This window comes from Oratosquilla oratoria, chromosome 1, assembly GCF_046742065.1.
Source record: "Oratosquilla oratoria isolate Oo_2021 chromosome 1, ASM4674206v1, whole genome shotgun sequence".
Lineage (NCBI taxonomy): Eukaryota > Metazoa > Arthropoda > Malacostraca > Stomatopoda > Squillidae > Oratosquilla > Oratosquilla oratoria.
In genome coordinates this window covers 126,424,193-126,440,371 of record NC_134777.1, presented here as the reverse complement: position 1 = coordinate 126,440,371, position 16,179 = coordinate 126,424,193, and the positions used below count along the sequence as shown (strand labels likewise).

General features: G+C 39.6%; 2 protein-coding genes across 3 annotated transcripts in view; one reads left to right on the top strand and one right to left on the bottom strand.

Moving 5' to 3' along the window:
* The first annotated feature begins 100 nt into the window (after positions 1 to 100).
* LOC143026593 (small ribosomal subunit protein uS8A) overlaps positions 101 to 16,179 on the top strand; it is a 25,198-nt gene continuing 9,119 nt past the window's right edge. Inside the window, exons 1-4 of one of the 2 annotated variants that reach the window (XM_076187260.1) lie at positions 101 to 240; positions 2,168 to 2,315; positions 3,027 to 3,192; positions 4,058 to 4,169. In XM_076187260.1, the coding sequence (XP_076043375.1) occupies positions 2,183 to 2,315; positions 3,027 to 3,192; positions 4,058 to 4,151 (393 nt within the window). In that variant the 5' untranslated portion in view covers positions 101 to 240; positions 2,168 to 2,182 and the 3' untranslated portion in view covers positions 4,152 to 4,169. Of the gene's footprint in view, positions 241 to 2,167; positions 2,316 to 3,026; positions 3,193 to 4,057; positions 4,203 to 16,179 lie in introns of those variants that run through there. The other variant, XM_076187249.1, reaches the window with a different exon arrangement.
* LOC143026587 (uncharacterized) overlaps positions 5,014 to 16,179 on the bottom strand; it is a 23,759-nt gene continuing 12,593 nt past the window's right edge. Inside the window, exons 7-11 of the mRNA XM_076187234.1 lie at positions 15,520 to 15,665; positions 11,796 to 11,965; positions 10,165 to 10,314; positions 8,489 to 8,573; positions 5,014 to 8,308 (exon numbers count right to left, since the gene is read on the bottom strand). Coding sequence (XP_076043349.1) covers positions 7,152 to 8,308; positions 8,489 to 8,573; positions 10,165 to 10,314; positions 11,796 to 11,965; positions 15,520 to 15,665 — 1,708 coding nt within the window. The 3' untranslated portion in view covers positions 5,014 to 7,151. The remainder of the gene's footprint in view (positions 8,309 to 8,488; positions 8,574 to 10,164; positions 10,315 to 11,795; positions 11,966 to 15,519; positions 15,666 to 16,179) is intronic.

The following is a 16,179-nucleotide window of genomic DNA, read 5'->3' as shown; positions in this document are numbered from 1 at the left end:
AAAATCCGAAATTATTCGCTTGCGTTAATTCTTTTGTTTGTCTTTAAATTATATATTTACAAAATGAAATATGATTTTTCTCACAAATATAATTGTCTTATAAATTAAATGATATTTCATATTTTTTGTTATTATAATGATATACTGATACGATTAATTATAGTAACAACAAGTAAAATTTGGAAAAATGTGTGTTCCTCATGTTCTTTCTGAGTCGGCCATTACCGTGGGAGGTGTCGTGTAAGTAGATTTCAAAGATTTACCGCATTGTACATGATTTTTCTGTCTCGCAGGTAGATATCTCGTCAATCGAAACATTGATTTAGATGTTATACATTATTATATCCAGAAAAATATGAACATCTTTAATAAATTAGTGTAAGAAAATAGTACACAAGACACGTGAGTGACAAGGAATGAGTGTTGTTTACAGTGTGTACGGGTTTTGAAGACTATTTGTTAGTCTCCGATTCATATTTTAATATTGTGATTTGGTGCCGGTCCAAATACCAAATTATAAACTAGTTTCTCATGTGTGTGTTTATGTCCTTTTATTGATATAAGAAAAGGTTTGTGATTAGAATGTAACCTTGGTTTGGAAAATCCATATTGCCTATTCTATTGGTAGTTGTAATACCGAGTATATAATTGTTCATTAGACTTTCCATTTTAAAACCTTTCTCGAAACTGCACTTTTATTGTATTTTTCATTAGTGAATATTGGTCTAATATTGCTTCTGAAACCATAAATTGTATTGAAATCCTCTGTATGGAAGTTGCATAAAATGCTAATGTAAATATATATTCATTTCAGTATTAGTATACGTGTCTTTTCAGTTTCTTACTAGTGCCACTCCACTATTTAGTGGAGAGGCTGATATAGTATTGCTGGGGCAGGAAGCCTTTGGCTCATTTGGTGCACCCCTAAATTGCTTCCATAGTGATTCCAGTTTTGCCATCAACATGTGTAAAGTGTTGGCAGGAACTACCACTGATGTCAGTTTATTGCACTCCTCACCAATTCTTATGTGCAAAGAAATGGGTCACTCCAAGAAATGTTTCCTTGTGTCAAGTTCGGGACTGTGCTAGAAAGTTTTATAGTTGTCATTTGGTGGGTTCAGGTCTGACTTCAAAGAAATCCAGGGGTTAAGACCTTTAAAACCCTGTATTATCTTACATACCTCAATAAGGTCACTTCTCAGTCCTCTAACTTCCAGTGTAGCAAGATTGGTCCTTTTCTGTCTGCCACTGCATTTGATTTTTAATAACAAGCAATGTTAGAAGTGACAGAACAGTACCTTGTTTCCTTTTCTTGTTACCATTTTATTGCCGCTAATAACTTCAAATTGCTCGATTTCATTTTGTGTAACCAAGCTTGTTTTCTTCAGAGTTTGTTGAAGATTAAATTTAACAGGAAATTTCTAAAGGGAATGATTTGAATGTTATATCAATTTATAGAAATGGCAGTAATTGGTCATGCTGGACTCGTACTGTTTTGACAATACGTTTACCTTGCACTACTTTAGTGTAATTGTTACTTAATAAATTTTCTTGTTGCTTGATGGGCAAAATATCATGAAACATTTGGTGTACAGAGTGTAGAGTAAAATTCCTAAGTCATGTAAACACTGATATTTAATGTGAAACTCTTAATGTAAATATTAAAAAAAAAAATCTTTAAATACAGAACCAATACTTTAAGAAAAAATAATTAAACGTATTATTATGATACTAGTGTAGGGTTTCATATAGCAATCACTCCAATCATAACAATTGTTCTTGACAGATTTTTCCTCCTTTCCTTTGATAAATCATACAATAACTGGTAACTATTGGTAGGGTAATAAATGACAGCAGTGCAAGATGCATAAGAGTAGACGTGCCAACAAACCAGTCCATAACAACCTACCTCCCTTTTATACCTTGTATTTTCATTGTATAATTGTATTGGCACAATGGTTTTACATGTTCAGTCTAACATTTATTTTCAAACCTGATTAAGCAGAAAATTGCTGATATGGCTGATTACCTATTGTGTCTGTTAACTGAGTAACAATCATTAAAGCACTAGTCTGCAACTTGATCTACCAGTCTTCACTGTAAGGAATATTTACATTTGCAATGCGTTGGGGATTTTTTTTAGTAATAGATGTGTTCTCACTTTCAGTAAACCCATATCAAAATGGTGCGAGTGAATGCCCTGGCGGATGCTTTGCGAAGCATTAATAATGCTGAGAAACGTGGAAAGAGACAAGTTCTGATCAGGCCTTGTTCCAAGGTTATTGTCAAGTTCTTGTCTGTCATGATGAAGCACGGTGAGTATCTTAAGTTTATAGTTTCGTGTTTTTAAACATTTTGAAATGTTAGTGTGCGAGGCATAAGGACATCCAAAATTCAAAGTTGAAATAGAAGTTTGTGTGATCTTGTAAAAACAATGCCCAGCACTGAATGTATTACTATTTGAAGCAAGGATTTTGTGTGTGGGATGCAAGTGGTGGTTCAAGTGGGTGTCGGTTACCAACTACTCATGCACAGGACTGTTAGTACTGTGTTTGGATATGGCCATGTGGATGTAAGGATAACTGAGTATATATGGTATTATCACAACAAAGATATGTCGTAGTGGGTCATCAGTATTATATGGTATTATGTTATAAGTTGGTGTGTTAATAACCTAATTACTTGCTCGAGTTTACCAACTCCCTGTGTATTTATTAATAAATGAAAGTTGGAGTGTATATGGAGATGAATTATAGAGTAAAAGAAGAACTATAGTTGGTTGAAAGAGGTTTTCTAAGGTGGGTATTTGGGGATGAATGGGGAGATGTTTGAAGGAGTGATTGTCTTGTGTTTTTTGTCTTCCTTGATAGTGGTGTAGTTGGTGAATGTGGGTATTGTGATTTGGGGTGGTAGTTTTGTTTCCTCTCAATAATTGCCATGTATTAGCCAGAATAAATCTTTTAAGTAAAAGTTGCATAAATAATTCTTTCATGGTGATCTAAAACAAAGCTTTCTGTTCTCAACAGGTTATATTGGTGAATTTGAGATTGTTGACGACCATCGTGCTGGCAAGATTGTTGTAAATCTTACAGGCCGTATGATTAAGTGTGGAGTAATTTCCCCACGTTTTGATGTTGCAATTGGTGATATCGAGAAGTGGACTACCAATCTCTTGCCTTCTAGACAGTTTGGGTGAGTTTCGTACTATAGATGGATTCACCCATGTTTACTTTCAAATTGATGAGAAATTAGATGACAGAGGTTGATCTCAGACTTGATTTGTATATATTGTTATTGCTAAATAAGATTAATGACTTAGGTACAACAACACCTACATAGGCATCATGGGATATCTGCGTCTTGATTTTATATATATTTTTGTGTACTTTTACATGAATTACCCCTAGATTCAGTGAACTGGTTTGATCATGTTTTCCGTGTTTATTATTACTCTGTGAAAGAACGAGTAATACATCAGTGACTTAATTTTATAATGCGAGTAGTGATACAAATTACATGACAGCCAATACTGTGCACAAGAATTCAACTCATAATGAAGTGGTTAATTAGGGTTGCAGATTTTGGGGGTGTATCATTGTAATTGTTTTGAAAGAACATTTGCAATCATTAGGCATTCTTGCGACACTGCTTCTGACCCAGGGCAGTGGACAAGGTGCAGGGATGACCTGTCATCCAGGAGGTGCTAAGATAAGAGGGAGGGTGGAGGGGTGTGAAGTGTATTCAGGAATGGAATGGGTGGGAATGATTTTTATGCCTTTTCCTTTTTGGCTACCTCCCTTGTAAGGGGGAAAAATCCTTGGTATATGTATGTATATGTATAGGCATTCTTGTGAAAAGTTTCATTGTAAAAAAAATATAGCATTATTTTTAAGTTGGTGTGGAGGCATGAAATAGGAAGAACACAGGTGTTTCAGCACAGTCAACTTGCATGGAAGATTATAGTCATTGATCATGGAATATACTAGTCTTAACATAACTAATGTATATTGTTAGTGTGGGTTCTCGTCACAATGTAAAATATGTTGTTTTTTTACAGATATGTTGTTCTTACCACGTCAGGTGGAATTATGGACCATGAAGAAGCTAAGAGGAAACATTTGGGAGGAAAAATCCTTGGATTCTTCTTTTGAATAAAGTAATGAACAAGCTGGCACTTTTGATTTATCCTAGACCCACAACTGGTAAGGATTGCAGTTAGATGGGATCTGAATATTCAGTTGCTAAACCTACAGGAGGAATGTTGAAGGATTGTTAAATAGCACATGAGGCAAAGTGTTAGTTTAATATTAGAAGGGCTTGCTAACTGCTACTTCGCCATTAATTTATGGTTGCCTCAACCAGGGAAGTGGGTGGTTGGTCACTAATGGTGTGACAAGTCTTTTGCACTTTCTTCTGTCCTGTCTCGTACCCATGATATCTTTTGTGCTCCCTCTTCTCTGTTGTTCTTGTCCCCCATCTCTGCCTTTCTTGTCGTACGTTTCCTCTCTTGCTGTGAATTCCTTTTCACCTACTCCAGAAAAGGGAGGGGTTTAGAAAGTGCTGTGTAGCCATCTTGGACTGGTGCCCTCAGGTTATATGCCAAGACTGAGGAAGCAAATGGCAATAACAATATATTGTTAATCATCTCTCCTACCAATAATTTTGTTCTAACAAATGACCATAAGTTTTCTCACTTGGCCTTCAAGCCAAAAATTTCATAAATCAATCAATCATAAGTTTTCTGGTGATGCATTGATGGAGGCAGCAGGATATGGTCTCCAAAAGCCGTGTCCCGAGATCATGGCTTGGGTCAGAAGCCATGTGTCGAGGCACAGCTGAAGTTGGTATATCTCAACATCTTTATATAACCCTCGCCCTGCATTCACTCAAGAATACATGTCGAACAAGAAGGGATTCCTTTTGGCTGCATCCATTTATGATTCATTTGCCTCTCCTCTTGCTTGACTAAAAGTAACAAGAACATACGGTTTGCAACTGAAGAAAATAGTGACCCTCAGTAACCAGAACTTTAATCCAAATTATTTAGTTCCCAAAATATGTAAATACTGTCAAAACCCATAACACTGCTTTGGACAACAATTTTGCCTTGTAGAAGGCATACATATAAACTGCTCAGTCCTTACAGTCATTCAGTTTGGCCAAATGTACAAACTAGTGTGCCATGTTGAAAAGGAAATCCTGTCTCATACTTTGAATGCATCCACTTCCGAGGAGCCTAGACAAGTATAATTAAGGATAAGGTCAGTCATGTATGCAGAACCAGTCTTTCACATGAAACTTCCCCACCCGTATGCCACATACACCTAAACACCCCATGCTCCAGCATTTCGTCCAGCAGTAACTTGTATTTACCACTTTACTCCATAGCCTGACTACAATCTTCAGTGTTGGTTCAATATTAATTTAAACATTCAAATGAAATCCAGTACCCTCTTTTGGCCGCCTCGCCACCCATTCAGCATGCACACGCAATCTTCCTACCTCTACTTATCACTGCCCCACCTGTTTCTGATTTCACTCACACTCCTATTCCATTCCTCTCACCTACGTTCCTGTAACAGGATGTAATCAATGACATGAATTGAAGGTTGCAAATTTACTTAGGTACAAGAAGCTGATCTGGATGTGACTGAACTCATACAATGTATATTTTCTATTTTCCTAAGTTTATTTTAAATAACAATTGTGCTGGCTTAGGAGTCTTTCCAGTACCTGTATATATATATCTATATATATATATATATAATGGACTATGAGATCAATAAAATCAACAATTGACTTTTGGTCTACATAACAGAATATATTCCAAACAAACAATATGCTATTACACAAATATGATACAACAGTATTTATTGTCATTCACACTCAAAATATAAAATATGAAACTACAAATTATTTTTGGCATAAAATGTATTATAGTTGGAATTTCATTAAACTCCATAACATCGGAACCAGGTAAAAACAAGTGGACTTGAGAGAGCTACTATATTTCAGACAGCCTTTTGTGTCATGAATGCCTCAGCACGTATCCTAAAATTCAACGGATCAATCCATTAAAGGTCTCACAGAAATCTGACTAAAAATGTAGTTTGACACAATGATTAATACTACTAAAAGGCCACTGCTACCCATTTGAAAAACCAGAATGATACTCTTATTGCTAAACACCAATGACACAAACATATGCTAACTTGGTATTAGTTTCTAAGGTTAAATCATTCTGGTTGTTAAGCCTTGTTGACATAGGGTTAATTTAGTGGCTGCAAGTTACTTACCCTGCAAGTAAGTGTTGACACTTGGCTAGATTGGAGGCAAGGATACTAAACACTGACATTGGGTAATTGGATTGGTTGTTTACAAGTCGCTAGCACTAGTGGCTACTAAACTAGCCCCATGTCAACAAGGGTTTACACAGTTTGTCATGGTTCGTGCAAGTGTTCCCATTGTTCAAAAGGTTTCTGCCCAGCAAATGACACTAAAACCTGGTGGAACATGAGTGACCATCTGCATAAGCCAAATGCACGTTGTGCCAACTTTATAATAATTCCTATACAACAATTTCACAAAATTTTACACTTCATCAAAATAATGGTACACAAAGGGTAGTAGATCTGATATGTATTCATAACATGCATCAACATGTACAGAACTATGGCCTTGCTGGTACAACTTTAGAAATGAGCTCACTCTCACTTTGGGATCTGGGAATGTGCACAAAGTAAAACAAACTAATTTCCCTGTATAAATAATGTAGTTGACTCGGCACTGATACCATCTTCAGTGCATCGTCTTCACAGCAACAAATGCCCTCCACCCCCCCAAAAATAATAATAAATAAATAAATATAATAGAGACCCTCTATACAGACATCAATGATGTAAAGTACAGTCAAGTTACCTCTTCATATATAGATGTGTTATGCCATGGACAATTTGATTTCTTAATGCATACATATATATATACCAAAAGGCATTTCCCTCTCTTAAAAGGCGAAGAACTGTTTTCAATGACACCAGATTTAAAAGATGAAGTGTCCATGTTAACAAATCTTCCTAATGGGTGGTTCTGACTGTAAACTTCAAAATACTTATGAATGGGAAGTGAAATCCCTTTGAGTGAAGCTATGATTATCAAAAGCTGCCATTTTCCCAGCCATCATCATTCCAAGCTCCTGAAGGACCAAGAGTATCTATTTCTTTTGTAGATGTGATGGCACCTTTACTTGAGTCAAGTTCTTCCAAGTGATAAGCTATGACTTCAGCTAACTCTTTACCATTGGAAGTTATCATATCTAAACCATCTTTCACATTTTCTTCAAGGGTTGTATCTGTGGTGGTCATTTCCATGTTCAGAGTTCCTTCTTTCAGGCCTTCTGAACTGGCATTTGTTTCCTGTACAGTTTCTATAGTTGAACCCATGTCCAGTTCTTCATTACCCCAACTGTCTTCACCCCATCCATCACCTTCCATGCTTCCATCAACCTCTAAAGCAGCAAACGCTGATGAGACAGAAGGAGAACGACTCAATGATTCTGCAATTTTGGCTTCACTTAATTCCATTCTTCTGGAATTTTCCTCCATTGAAGATTTGGCTTCCGTTAACATAGATTCCAGGTCAAATTTCTTTGTTTCAAGAGTTGGAGTAAGTTCTGCAAACAAGTCTAATTCTTTGTCTCGTTTTTTCTTGACTTTAATGGCTAGCACATCAAACTCTTCCCCTAGAGGTACATTATTCTTGACTATAGCTGTATGGGGAGATGTCTTAGGTTTGTTTGTTGTCTGCCCTACAAGCTTCATGGCTGATCCATTCTTGCCCTTCCCTTCCTTTACAGACAGAACTGGCAGCTTTGTTTCCTCCTTCAGGTCACTAAACTTACTTTTGCCTTTTTCACCCTTAATGTGGTCATGCTCCTCCTTACTAACATCCTCCATTCTCCAGTGTGCGTCATCCTCTTCACCATTGGCCAAGACATTTCCGTCTGCTGTAGTGAGTGTTAACAATGCACCATGGAAGTCTGTCACTTCATCTTGCATCTCTTCCCAGTCAGACCAGTCCTCTTGTGTTTCTGGCTGAATATCTACAGTACTGTCTTGTAGAGAGTGGGAGGTTTTACTCACATCCTGATTTGTGGCTGGAGTTGAGAGTTCATCACCTTCACCACCATCTGGGGAACTCCTCTCGGGAATTTGTGAAGTTGCGATGCTGTCGATGGAAATGTTGTCGAGGGATCTGACATCAGCATCTGATATTGATGGAATTCTCACCTCGCTTGTCACTTGCAGAGTCACTAATTTAGGAAGAAAAGGATGGGAAATTTTTTTTACTAATACACCTGTAGCCTGTATCACAAATACTAGACATTTCAGTTGTTTATACAAATTCATAAGTTTTAAAGAGTGATTACCTAATCACAGTATATTTAGAAAAAGAAAATTATGAAAAACAAGTAATGCTACCAAACACGTACCTTCAGATTTGGTGAAAGTGTTGACTGGTCTTGTAGGAACAGATCTAAGAAGCATCACATCTTGTGCTTGACGCCTCGAAAGGGCCTGTGGTAAAGAGAGAAATGAAATTATCTGATTATTGTACAGAATAAATCTTGAAGCTCATTCTAGGTTCTCTTTAAGTTCACTCCATCAGCTTCTGCTTTCCACACAATAATTATTGTAATATCACTTTGGTTGTTCAATATGTAAATGGACGGTGTGGTGTGGCAGGGGTTTAGATCTGGAGTCAAAGCAATTTATTTTACAGATACTACTTTTAGTTGAGTCAAAGGAGGGACTGAAACAGATTTTTGGGAGAGTATGTGAGTGAAGCAAGTGAAGGCCTTAGGGGATTAAGTGTAATGACAAATAGGCATTTGGGAATGAATGCAAAGAGGATATTGTATGGAGGGATGATTGTGCTGACAGCACTGTATGGGGGTACAGACTTAGAATTTAAGAGAGACAGAGAAGAAAAATTTTAATGTGAGGTGGAATGTCTGAGTAGTATGGTAGGGGTTACATGGCTGGATAGAGTGAGAAATGAGGAGAAGAGCTGGGGTGGAAAAGGAGATAGCAGATAGGGCTGATGAGAGAATACTGGGATGGTTTTGGACACATGGAAAGAAAGATTAGCAAAAAGGGGTGTGGAGGGAGTGAACTTTAGGGGATGACTGAGGATGAGATGGATGGATGGGGTGTAAGGGGCTTTTCAGCAAGAGGAGAATGTCTATTGAGCAAGGAAGGGAGAAGGCAGGAGACAGGTGAGTGGAGAATGACTGTGTATACATGATACTATGATGCAAGGGAGAAAGGGTGGGGTTGGGAGTGGGTATGTGTGAATGATAGTTTGATGCAGCCTGAAGAGATTTATCCCCATCCTCTCTTTTTCTGCATGAGGGGACAGAGAGAGGGGGATGTTACTGAAGTGAAGCAGCCTTGTGTCTTGCTGCATTGCTTCTAACCTAGGCCAATGGGTGGGATACAGGGATGACCTGTCATCCATGAGGAGCTAAGAGAGAGAAAAGTGTGGTGGATGGGAGTAGGTATATGCCATTTTGTTTTGGCTACCTCCCTGGTAAGGGGGGAAAATCCCTTGATATATAGCTAGATGTGAGTGGAGGAAGCTGAAAGTAAATGTAGACAAAAGTGTGGTCATGAGATGTACAAGGGAGAGAGTGGCAGTTAGTTGGAGGGTAGTCTACAAGGAGAGAGTCTGGAGGAAGTAGAGAGCTCAAGTATTTAGGGTCACACATTAGGATGGAGGTAAATTAGTCAGGGAAATAAGTAAATGTCTGGAGGGAATGAAAACTGTTGAGAGAAATAGGTACCACCAAATGACCACAAAAAGAAGGACTGTGAAGGGGTGACTGTTCATGACACTGAATGGAGCAAAGACGGAATTTAAAACAGGTAGGAACATGGTGGGTATTACACAGATGGTGAGAAATGAGATGACACAGACAGCAAAGGAAGGGGAACTGGTAGATGTAAATGATCAAACACTTTTGGGATGGTCTGGGCACATGGAAAGACTAGAAAAAAGTTTGAAAAGCAGGTGGAGGGAAAACTTGATAGGAAGACCATGAATGAAGTGGTGAATAGTTGTATGCTGAAACTGAACTCATTGATACCATTAGAAAAGTAATATTACCTTGGGCTTAGCAGTAGCAAAAATCACTTGGCGATTGGAGCCAATGACTGTGTTTGCACCGAGGAGTGGCACTAAGCAGGCAAGGCCATGTAAAGTTGCAGCTACTAGGGCATCATTGATATCCCGAATGCCCAGTAAGAGTTCTGGCAGCTGAGGATGAGAAAAGGATCTTCAAAATAGCTACTGTTTTACTAATTATATCACTTCTAGCTGAATTTTTTAATGAAAAATGAGTTCTTTTGACCTCATTAAAAACTTCTAAAGGATATAATTTCACACACACACTACACATAACACACTTTCTTGTATACTACAATATGATAAACACAAACACACACAATTTGGATTTAGGCAGGGAAGATCATGTACCATAAATTTGATCTGGTGAGTTACAGAGATGGGGCACCACAAACATAGTTCCCCTTCCCATAAGATACAACTAGGTAAATACCTAAAGAGATTTGTGGGCAGTCCCAAGTATCACTGCCAACCACTGTGGGGCAAAACTTCCACTTTGTGACACTTGAGAGAACATTTATTGTTATTGGTTGGGAGTGTAAACAGTTCAAATCCTGCCTTGCAAGGAAGTTTGTCGAAAGTACATATTATATTGAATTCTCTGCTTCAACAAGTCCAAAGTAAGGAGGCACTATCATAGCCTCCTCTGAAAGGGGGGTGCATGGCGTTAAACTGAATTATTATATAAGTCGAGCAAGGGATGGGGGGGGGGGTTGTGTGTGAATGATTTTTTAATGCACCCGTCTTCTCTATTTTCCGCATGAGGGGACAGAGAGGGAGTGTCACCGATTAGGTGAAGTGGTCTTGCTGCATTGCTTCTGACCTAGGCAGTGGGCAGGAGACAATGATGACCCTTCACGAGGAGTTAACCCCTTCCATACGGTGCCGCACACGTAGGCGTCATGGACTTAGATCTCGGTGGCAGCAGCCAATGCCAGCCGTACGACGTGTCGTAATAATACTCGCATCATAAAATATAGTCACCGCTTATATCGATCGTTCTCTCTTCACCCGTGAATTTTGATAACCATAGAAAATGTGATTACAAAAGAATTAGAAAGAATGTCATTATGGAGGGGCGACTACAATAAATATAATCAAGACGCCGATATGGCAGCCTCGCGAATACACTCGCTCCCCATGACGCCTACGTGTGCGGCACCGTATGGAAGGGGTTAAGATGAGAAGGAAACAAGGGTGGTAGATGGGAGTGGGTTCATGCCTTTAACTTGGCTACCTCTCTTATAAGGGGAAGAGGCCCTTGGTATGTGTGTGTATATATATATAATTATACACATGTAAACATATGTGTATAGTATAAAGGAACCAATGACAGGGTACCTGCATGTGGTGGTTCTGCAAGATGGACAACGAATGCTGCCCATTTTCAAAACCCACCAAACCCTTTACCTCCATCAGGTTGGCCAACAGTCAGCATCTGTACTAGGCCCAGGATATCTTTATACTTTTTTACACGTGGAGAGCTGACAATCAGTGACTGCACTCCTCTTCCTACCACTTTCAGTCAGTGACTGCTCTGAACAATACAAACATGCCACCTCTATTTTTCATCATGATAAATAAAACTGAATGCAGTGTGAATAAGTACATACCACAACTTCGGCAAGTATGTCCTGCTTGATGAGGGAAACATAATGTGGTAGGTACTTGAGGAGAATGCACCGTACTGTGGCATCGTGAACACTGAAGAGTTTGAGCAACGGAGGAATGACGTGGGCTGCGTAAACAGACTTGGAAAAAAGGCCAATATCTGTTTTTTCACCTGAAAAGAAATTTTTACTATTTTAACATGGGCTTCACTGGACTGAGAATACTCTCACATTCTTTATACATTAACTCTGCACACCTTGACCTAAAACTTGAGTATTCTTTGAATGCAAAACCACTTCTACTACCAGAACATTTTAACCCTAAACATTATCATATACCTTATTCTGGAAGAAGAAGAAGAAAAAAAAAAAAATAATAATAATAATAAATACATATACCATGGCCTTTTTCCCCTTAGCCCTTAGTATATGTACACTTTGACATGGGCTACCTCCCTTGTACGGGTGAAAAAGTTGTTGGTATATGTATGTATGTATATTTAGATAGGGGTAAGTGGAGAATGGCTGTGTGTAGATAATACTGGGATGCAAGGATGGGAGGAAGTAGGGAGTGGTTGTGTGTGAATGATATTTTGACACATCCCAAAGGGAGTTCTTCAAGTCTTCTCTCTTTATGAATGGAGAGTGGGGTTGTCAATTAAGTAAAGTGGCCTTGCTGTGGATGTACTGTGTTTTGCTGTATGGAAAGAAGAAAAAAAAAAATAAAAATAAAATAAATACATACATATACCAATGGCTTTTTCCCCTTTAAAAGAAAGGTAGTCAAAGGCATAAAACCACTTCCACCCATTTCATCCCCACGTAACCCTCCATCCCTACCTCCTTCCTTTCTTGGCTCCTCCAGGATGACAGGTTATCTCTGCGTCTCACCCACTGCCCTGGGTCAGAAACAATGTAGCAAGATGCAGAAAGGCCACTTCATTTAATTGGTGACCTCTCCTCTCCGTCCCCTCATGCAGAAAAAGAGAAGATGGGGAGAAATTCCTTTGGGCTGCATCAAAATATCATTCACACATACTCCCTCTCCCACCCACATCCTTCCACGCATCACAGCATCATCCATACACAACCATTCTCCATTCACCCCTATCTTTTGTCTTCTCCCTTCCTCAACAGACATTCCCCTCTTTCCCAATGCCCCTTTTACCCCATCCATCTCATCCTTGGTCACCCCCTCATGTTCACTCCTTCCACACCTCTTTTAATAATCTTTCTTCACTCATTCTTTCCATGTGTCCAAACCATCACAATACTCTTTCATCAACACTATCTCCCAACTCCCTTTCCATCCCTGCTCTCCTCCTCACCTCGTTTCTCACTCTATCCAGCCTCATAACCAAATTTCTCAGGCATTTCATCTCAAACACATTTAAACTCCTCCTTTCTTATATTTCATGTTTCTGCCCTATACAGTGTCGTTGACACAATAACTCATTCATACAATATCCTCTTAGCATCCATTCCCAAATGTCTATTTCTCATTACACTTTTTAATCCCCCAGGGCATTTACTTGCTTCTCTCAATCTACATTCTACCTCCACCTCCACTCCTCCCTTTCTCACCTCCAGTCTCTCTCCCTTTATAATCACTTCCAGTCTGCTACCACTTTCTCCCCTTGTACATCTCATCACCCACATTTATCTTCAACTTCTTTCTTTCGCACACCTTCCCAAACTCTGTCACTAATTTCCTCGATCCCTCCTCTGATCCTGTCACAAGTGCAGTGTTGTCAGCAAACAACTACTGGCTTATCTCCCATTTTTCTCAATTTTCTTTAACCATTTCCAATCCCCACCTCATTACCCTTGCATTTACCTCTCGCACCATCCCATCCATGTATAAAATGAACAGCCAAGGTGACATAACACATCCCTGGTCAAGTTCTACCTTTACTTCAAACCACTCATTCTCTCCATTTCTGATTCTAATATAGGCTCTACTACGCTTGTAAAAACTCGTGACAAGCACTTCAAGCAAGATCATCAATCTCCCTACTACAGCAAATCCCTCCAGACTTTAGCCCCACAAAAAAAAAAAAAAAAAAAAAAAAACTACATTCAAGCCACCATCCAGTACTAAAACAACACCAACACAGAAAAGCTTTGGCCAGAGAAACAAACTCATTGAATACCACCCTGCCCTACTCAGACAACAGTATTAAAGCTGTACTAACACAATTGACCTTGCCATATATTCAAATTACCTGAGGAAAGAGTATTGGGATGGTCTGGACAGACAGAAAGAATGAGTGAAGAAAGATTAGTAAAAGAAGGCAGAGGTGGATAGAGTAAACTTGAGAGGATGACCAAGGATGAGATGGATAGATGGGGTGAAAGGGGTTTTGAGCATGAGGGGAATGTTGGTTGAACAGGGAAGGGAGAAGGCAGGAGATAGAGGTGAATGGAGAATGGCTGTGTGTAGATAATACTGTGATGGAAGGATAGAATGGGGTGGGAATTTGGGGGAGTAAGGAATGGTTATGTGTGAATGCTATTTTGATGCAGCCTAAAGGGAGTTCTTCCCATCTTCTCTTTTTATGAATGAGGGGATGGAGAAGGGGGTTGCCAATTAAGTGAAATGGCCTTGCTGTAGATGTACTGTGTCTTGCTGCATTGCTTCTGACCCAGGGCAGTGGGTGGGATATAGGGATGATTTGTCATCCACAAGGAGCTAAGATGAGTGGGAGGAAAGGGTGGTGGATGGGAAGGGGTACATGCCTATTGACTTGGTTACCTCCTGTATAAGGGGGAAAAAGCCTTTGGTATATAGATAGCCAACCACTACACAGAAGATACTAAATATCTCATCCTACACCATTTCTCACTATATCCAGACAACACAACATATCTTCTTTGAGTGACCCATGGGGGGAGGGGGGGGGGTAAATTTACTAAGAGAGAACTGGGGCAATGGAATCACTGAATGACTGACCTGGTCCAATATTTAATGTAAACATGCAGTTGTACACATCAAGTGGTAATTCAGTTTAACGTCACAAAATTCCCCCTATCAGGAGGCAAGGATGGTGCCCCTTACAAAGGACTTTGTAGTGTGGAATTTAATTAACCATACCCTTGGTTCACCTCACCAGTGGTAAGGTTCAAACCACCATCACCTTGGCCTGCACTGCAAATTACAACATCCTGACCTGCTCAGCCAACAAGCACCTACACAAAGTAAATTACAATACAGAGGTGTTGCTAGCACAGTCAGGACTAAAACTTCAAAATAGTAACAACTTTTGAGTCCAGCTCATACCCACCGTTGATGCAATGACCTTTTCTATACTTTTATCTATGGCTCATGGATAGCAGTCCAGAGAGCAATACTGACAATGGGGTAAAAATATATATGTTTAGCAAGATTTAATTGGTGGCATATAACTATTTTGAGCTGAGGGTCACTTCTCACACTGATGAAAGGACAATGCAGTGAGATACATTTAAAATATGAGGAAAGGAGTCGGGAGGGGAGGGTCAATGATTAAGTGACATGGCTTTCCTGTGGATGTACTGTGTCTTCCTGCACTGCTTCTGACCTGGGCATTGGTCAGGAGACAAAGATGACCCTTCATCCAGGAGGAGCTAAGATGAGTAGGAAACAAGGGTGGTGGATGGGAGTGGGTTCATGCCTTTGATTTGGCTACCTCCCTTATTAGGGGGAAAAATGCCCTTGGCATACAGATAGAAAGAATACGAGGTTTACCTGAGGCTGTCTTTGGAGTTAGTAAAGCTGGCAAGAGCTGTGTTGCAGCCGAGGGGTGCATAAGTACAGGCCGACTCAGAAGGGCTCCCACCATTGTCCCAGCCACCAAGTCTTCTGGATATTTCCGCAAATTTTCTGCTAGATCTCTACCATGGGGAGGGAAAAGTTCAAAATAACAATATACTTCATTTATGGATACATTTCCATTTCACCTTGCTGACACAAACCAATACACAAACACTTGGACATGTTCTACCTGCCCTCCAGTAACCCCACTCCCACCTCCCCAACCACAGCCAGCACCCTTACCCACTCCCAATTTCCCTTTGCCCTTATCCCCAATCAGTACTCCCATGCCTTTCCCCCCCTCTAACCCAGATCCTATATCTTCCCCATTAACACCCCAACCTCAACCCCAAACGGCAACATACAACACATACAGAACACACAACATCAACATTACAACACAACATTGACGGTATTAACACGAAAAAACATGAACTCAAACACTTTCTTAAACAACACAACATACACATTGCAATTATACAAGAAACAAAACTAAGACACTCACACAAAACACCATCGTTTCATAATTACACCACCATCAGACAAGACCGGACTGACGGCAATGGCGGTGGACTCATCACCCTGATCCACCAC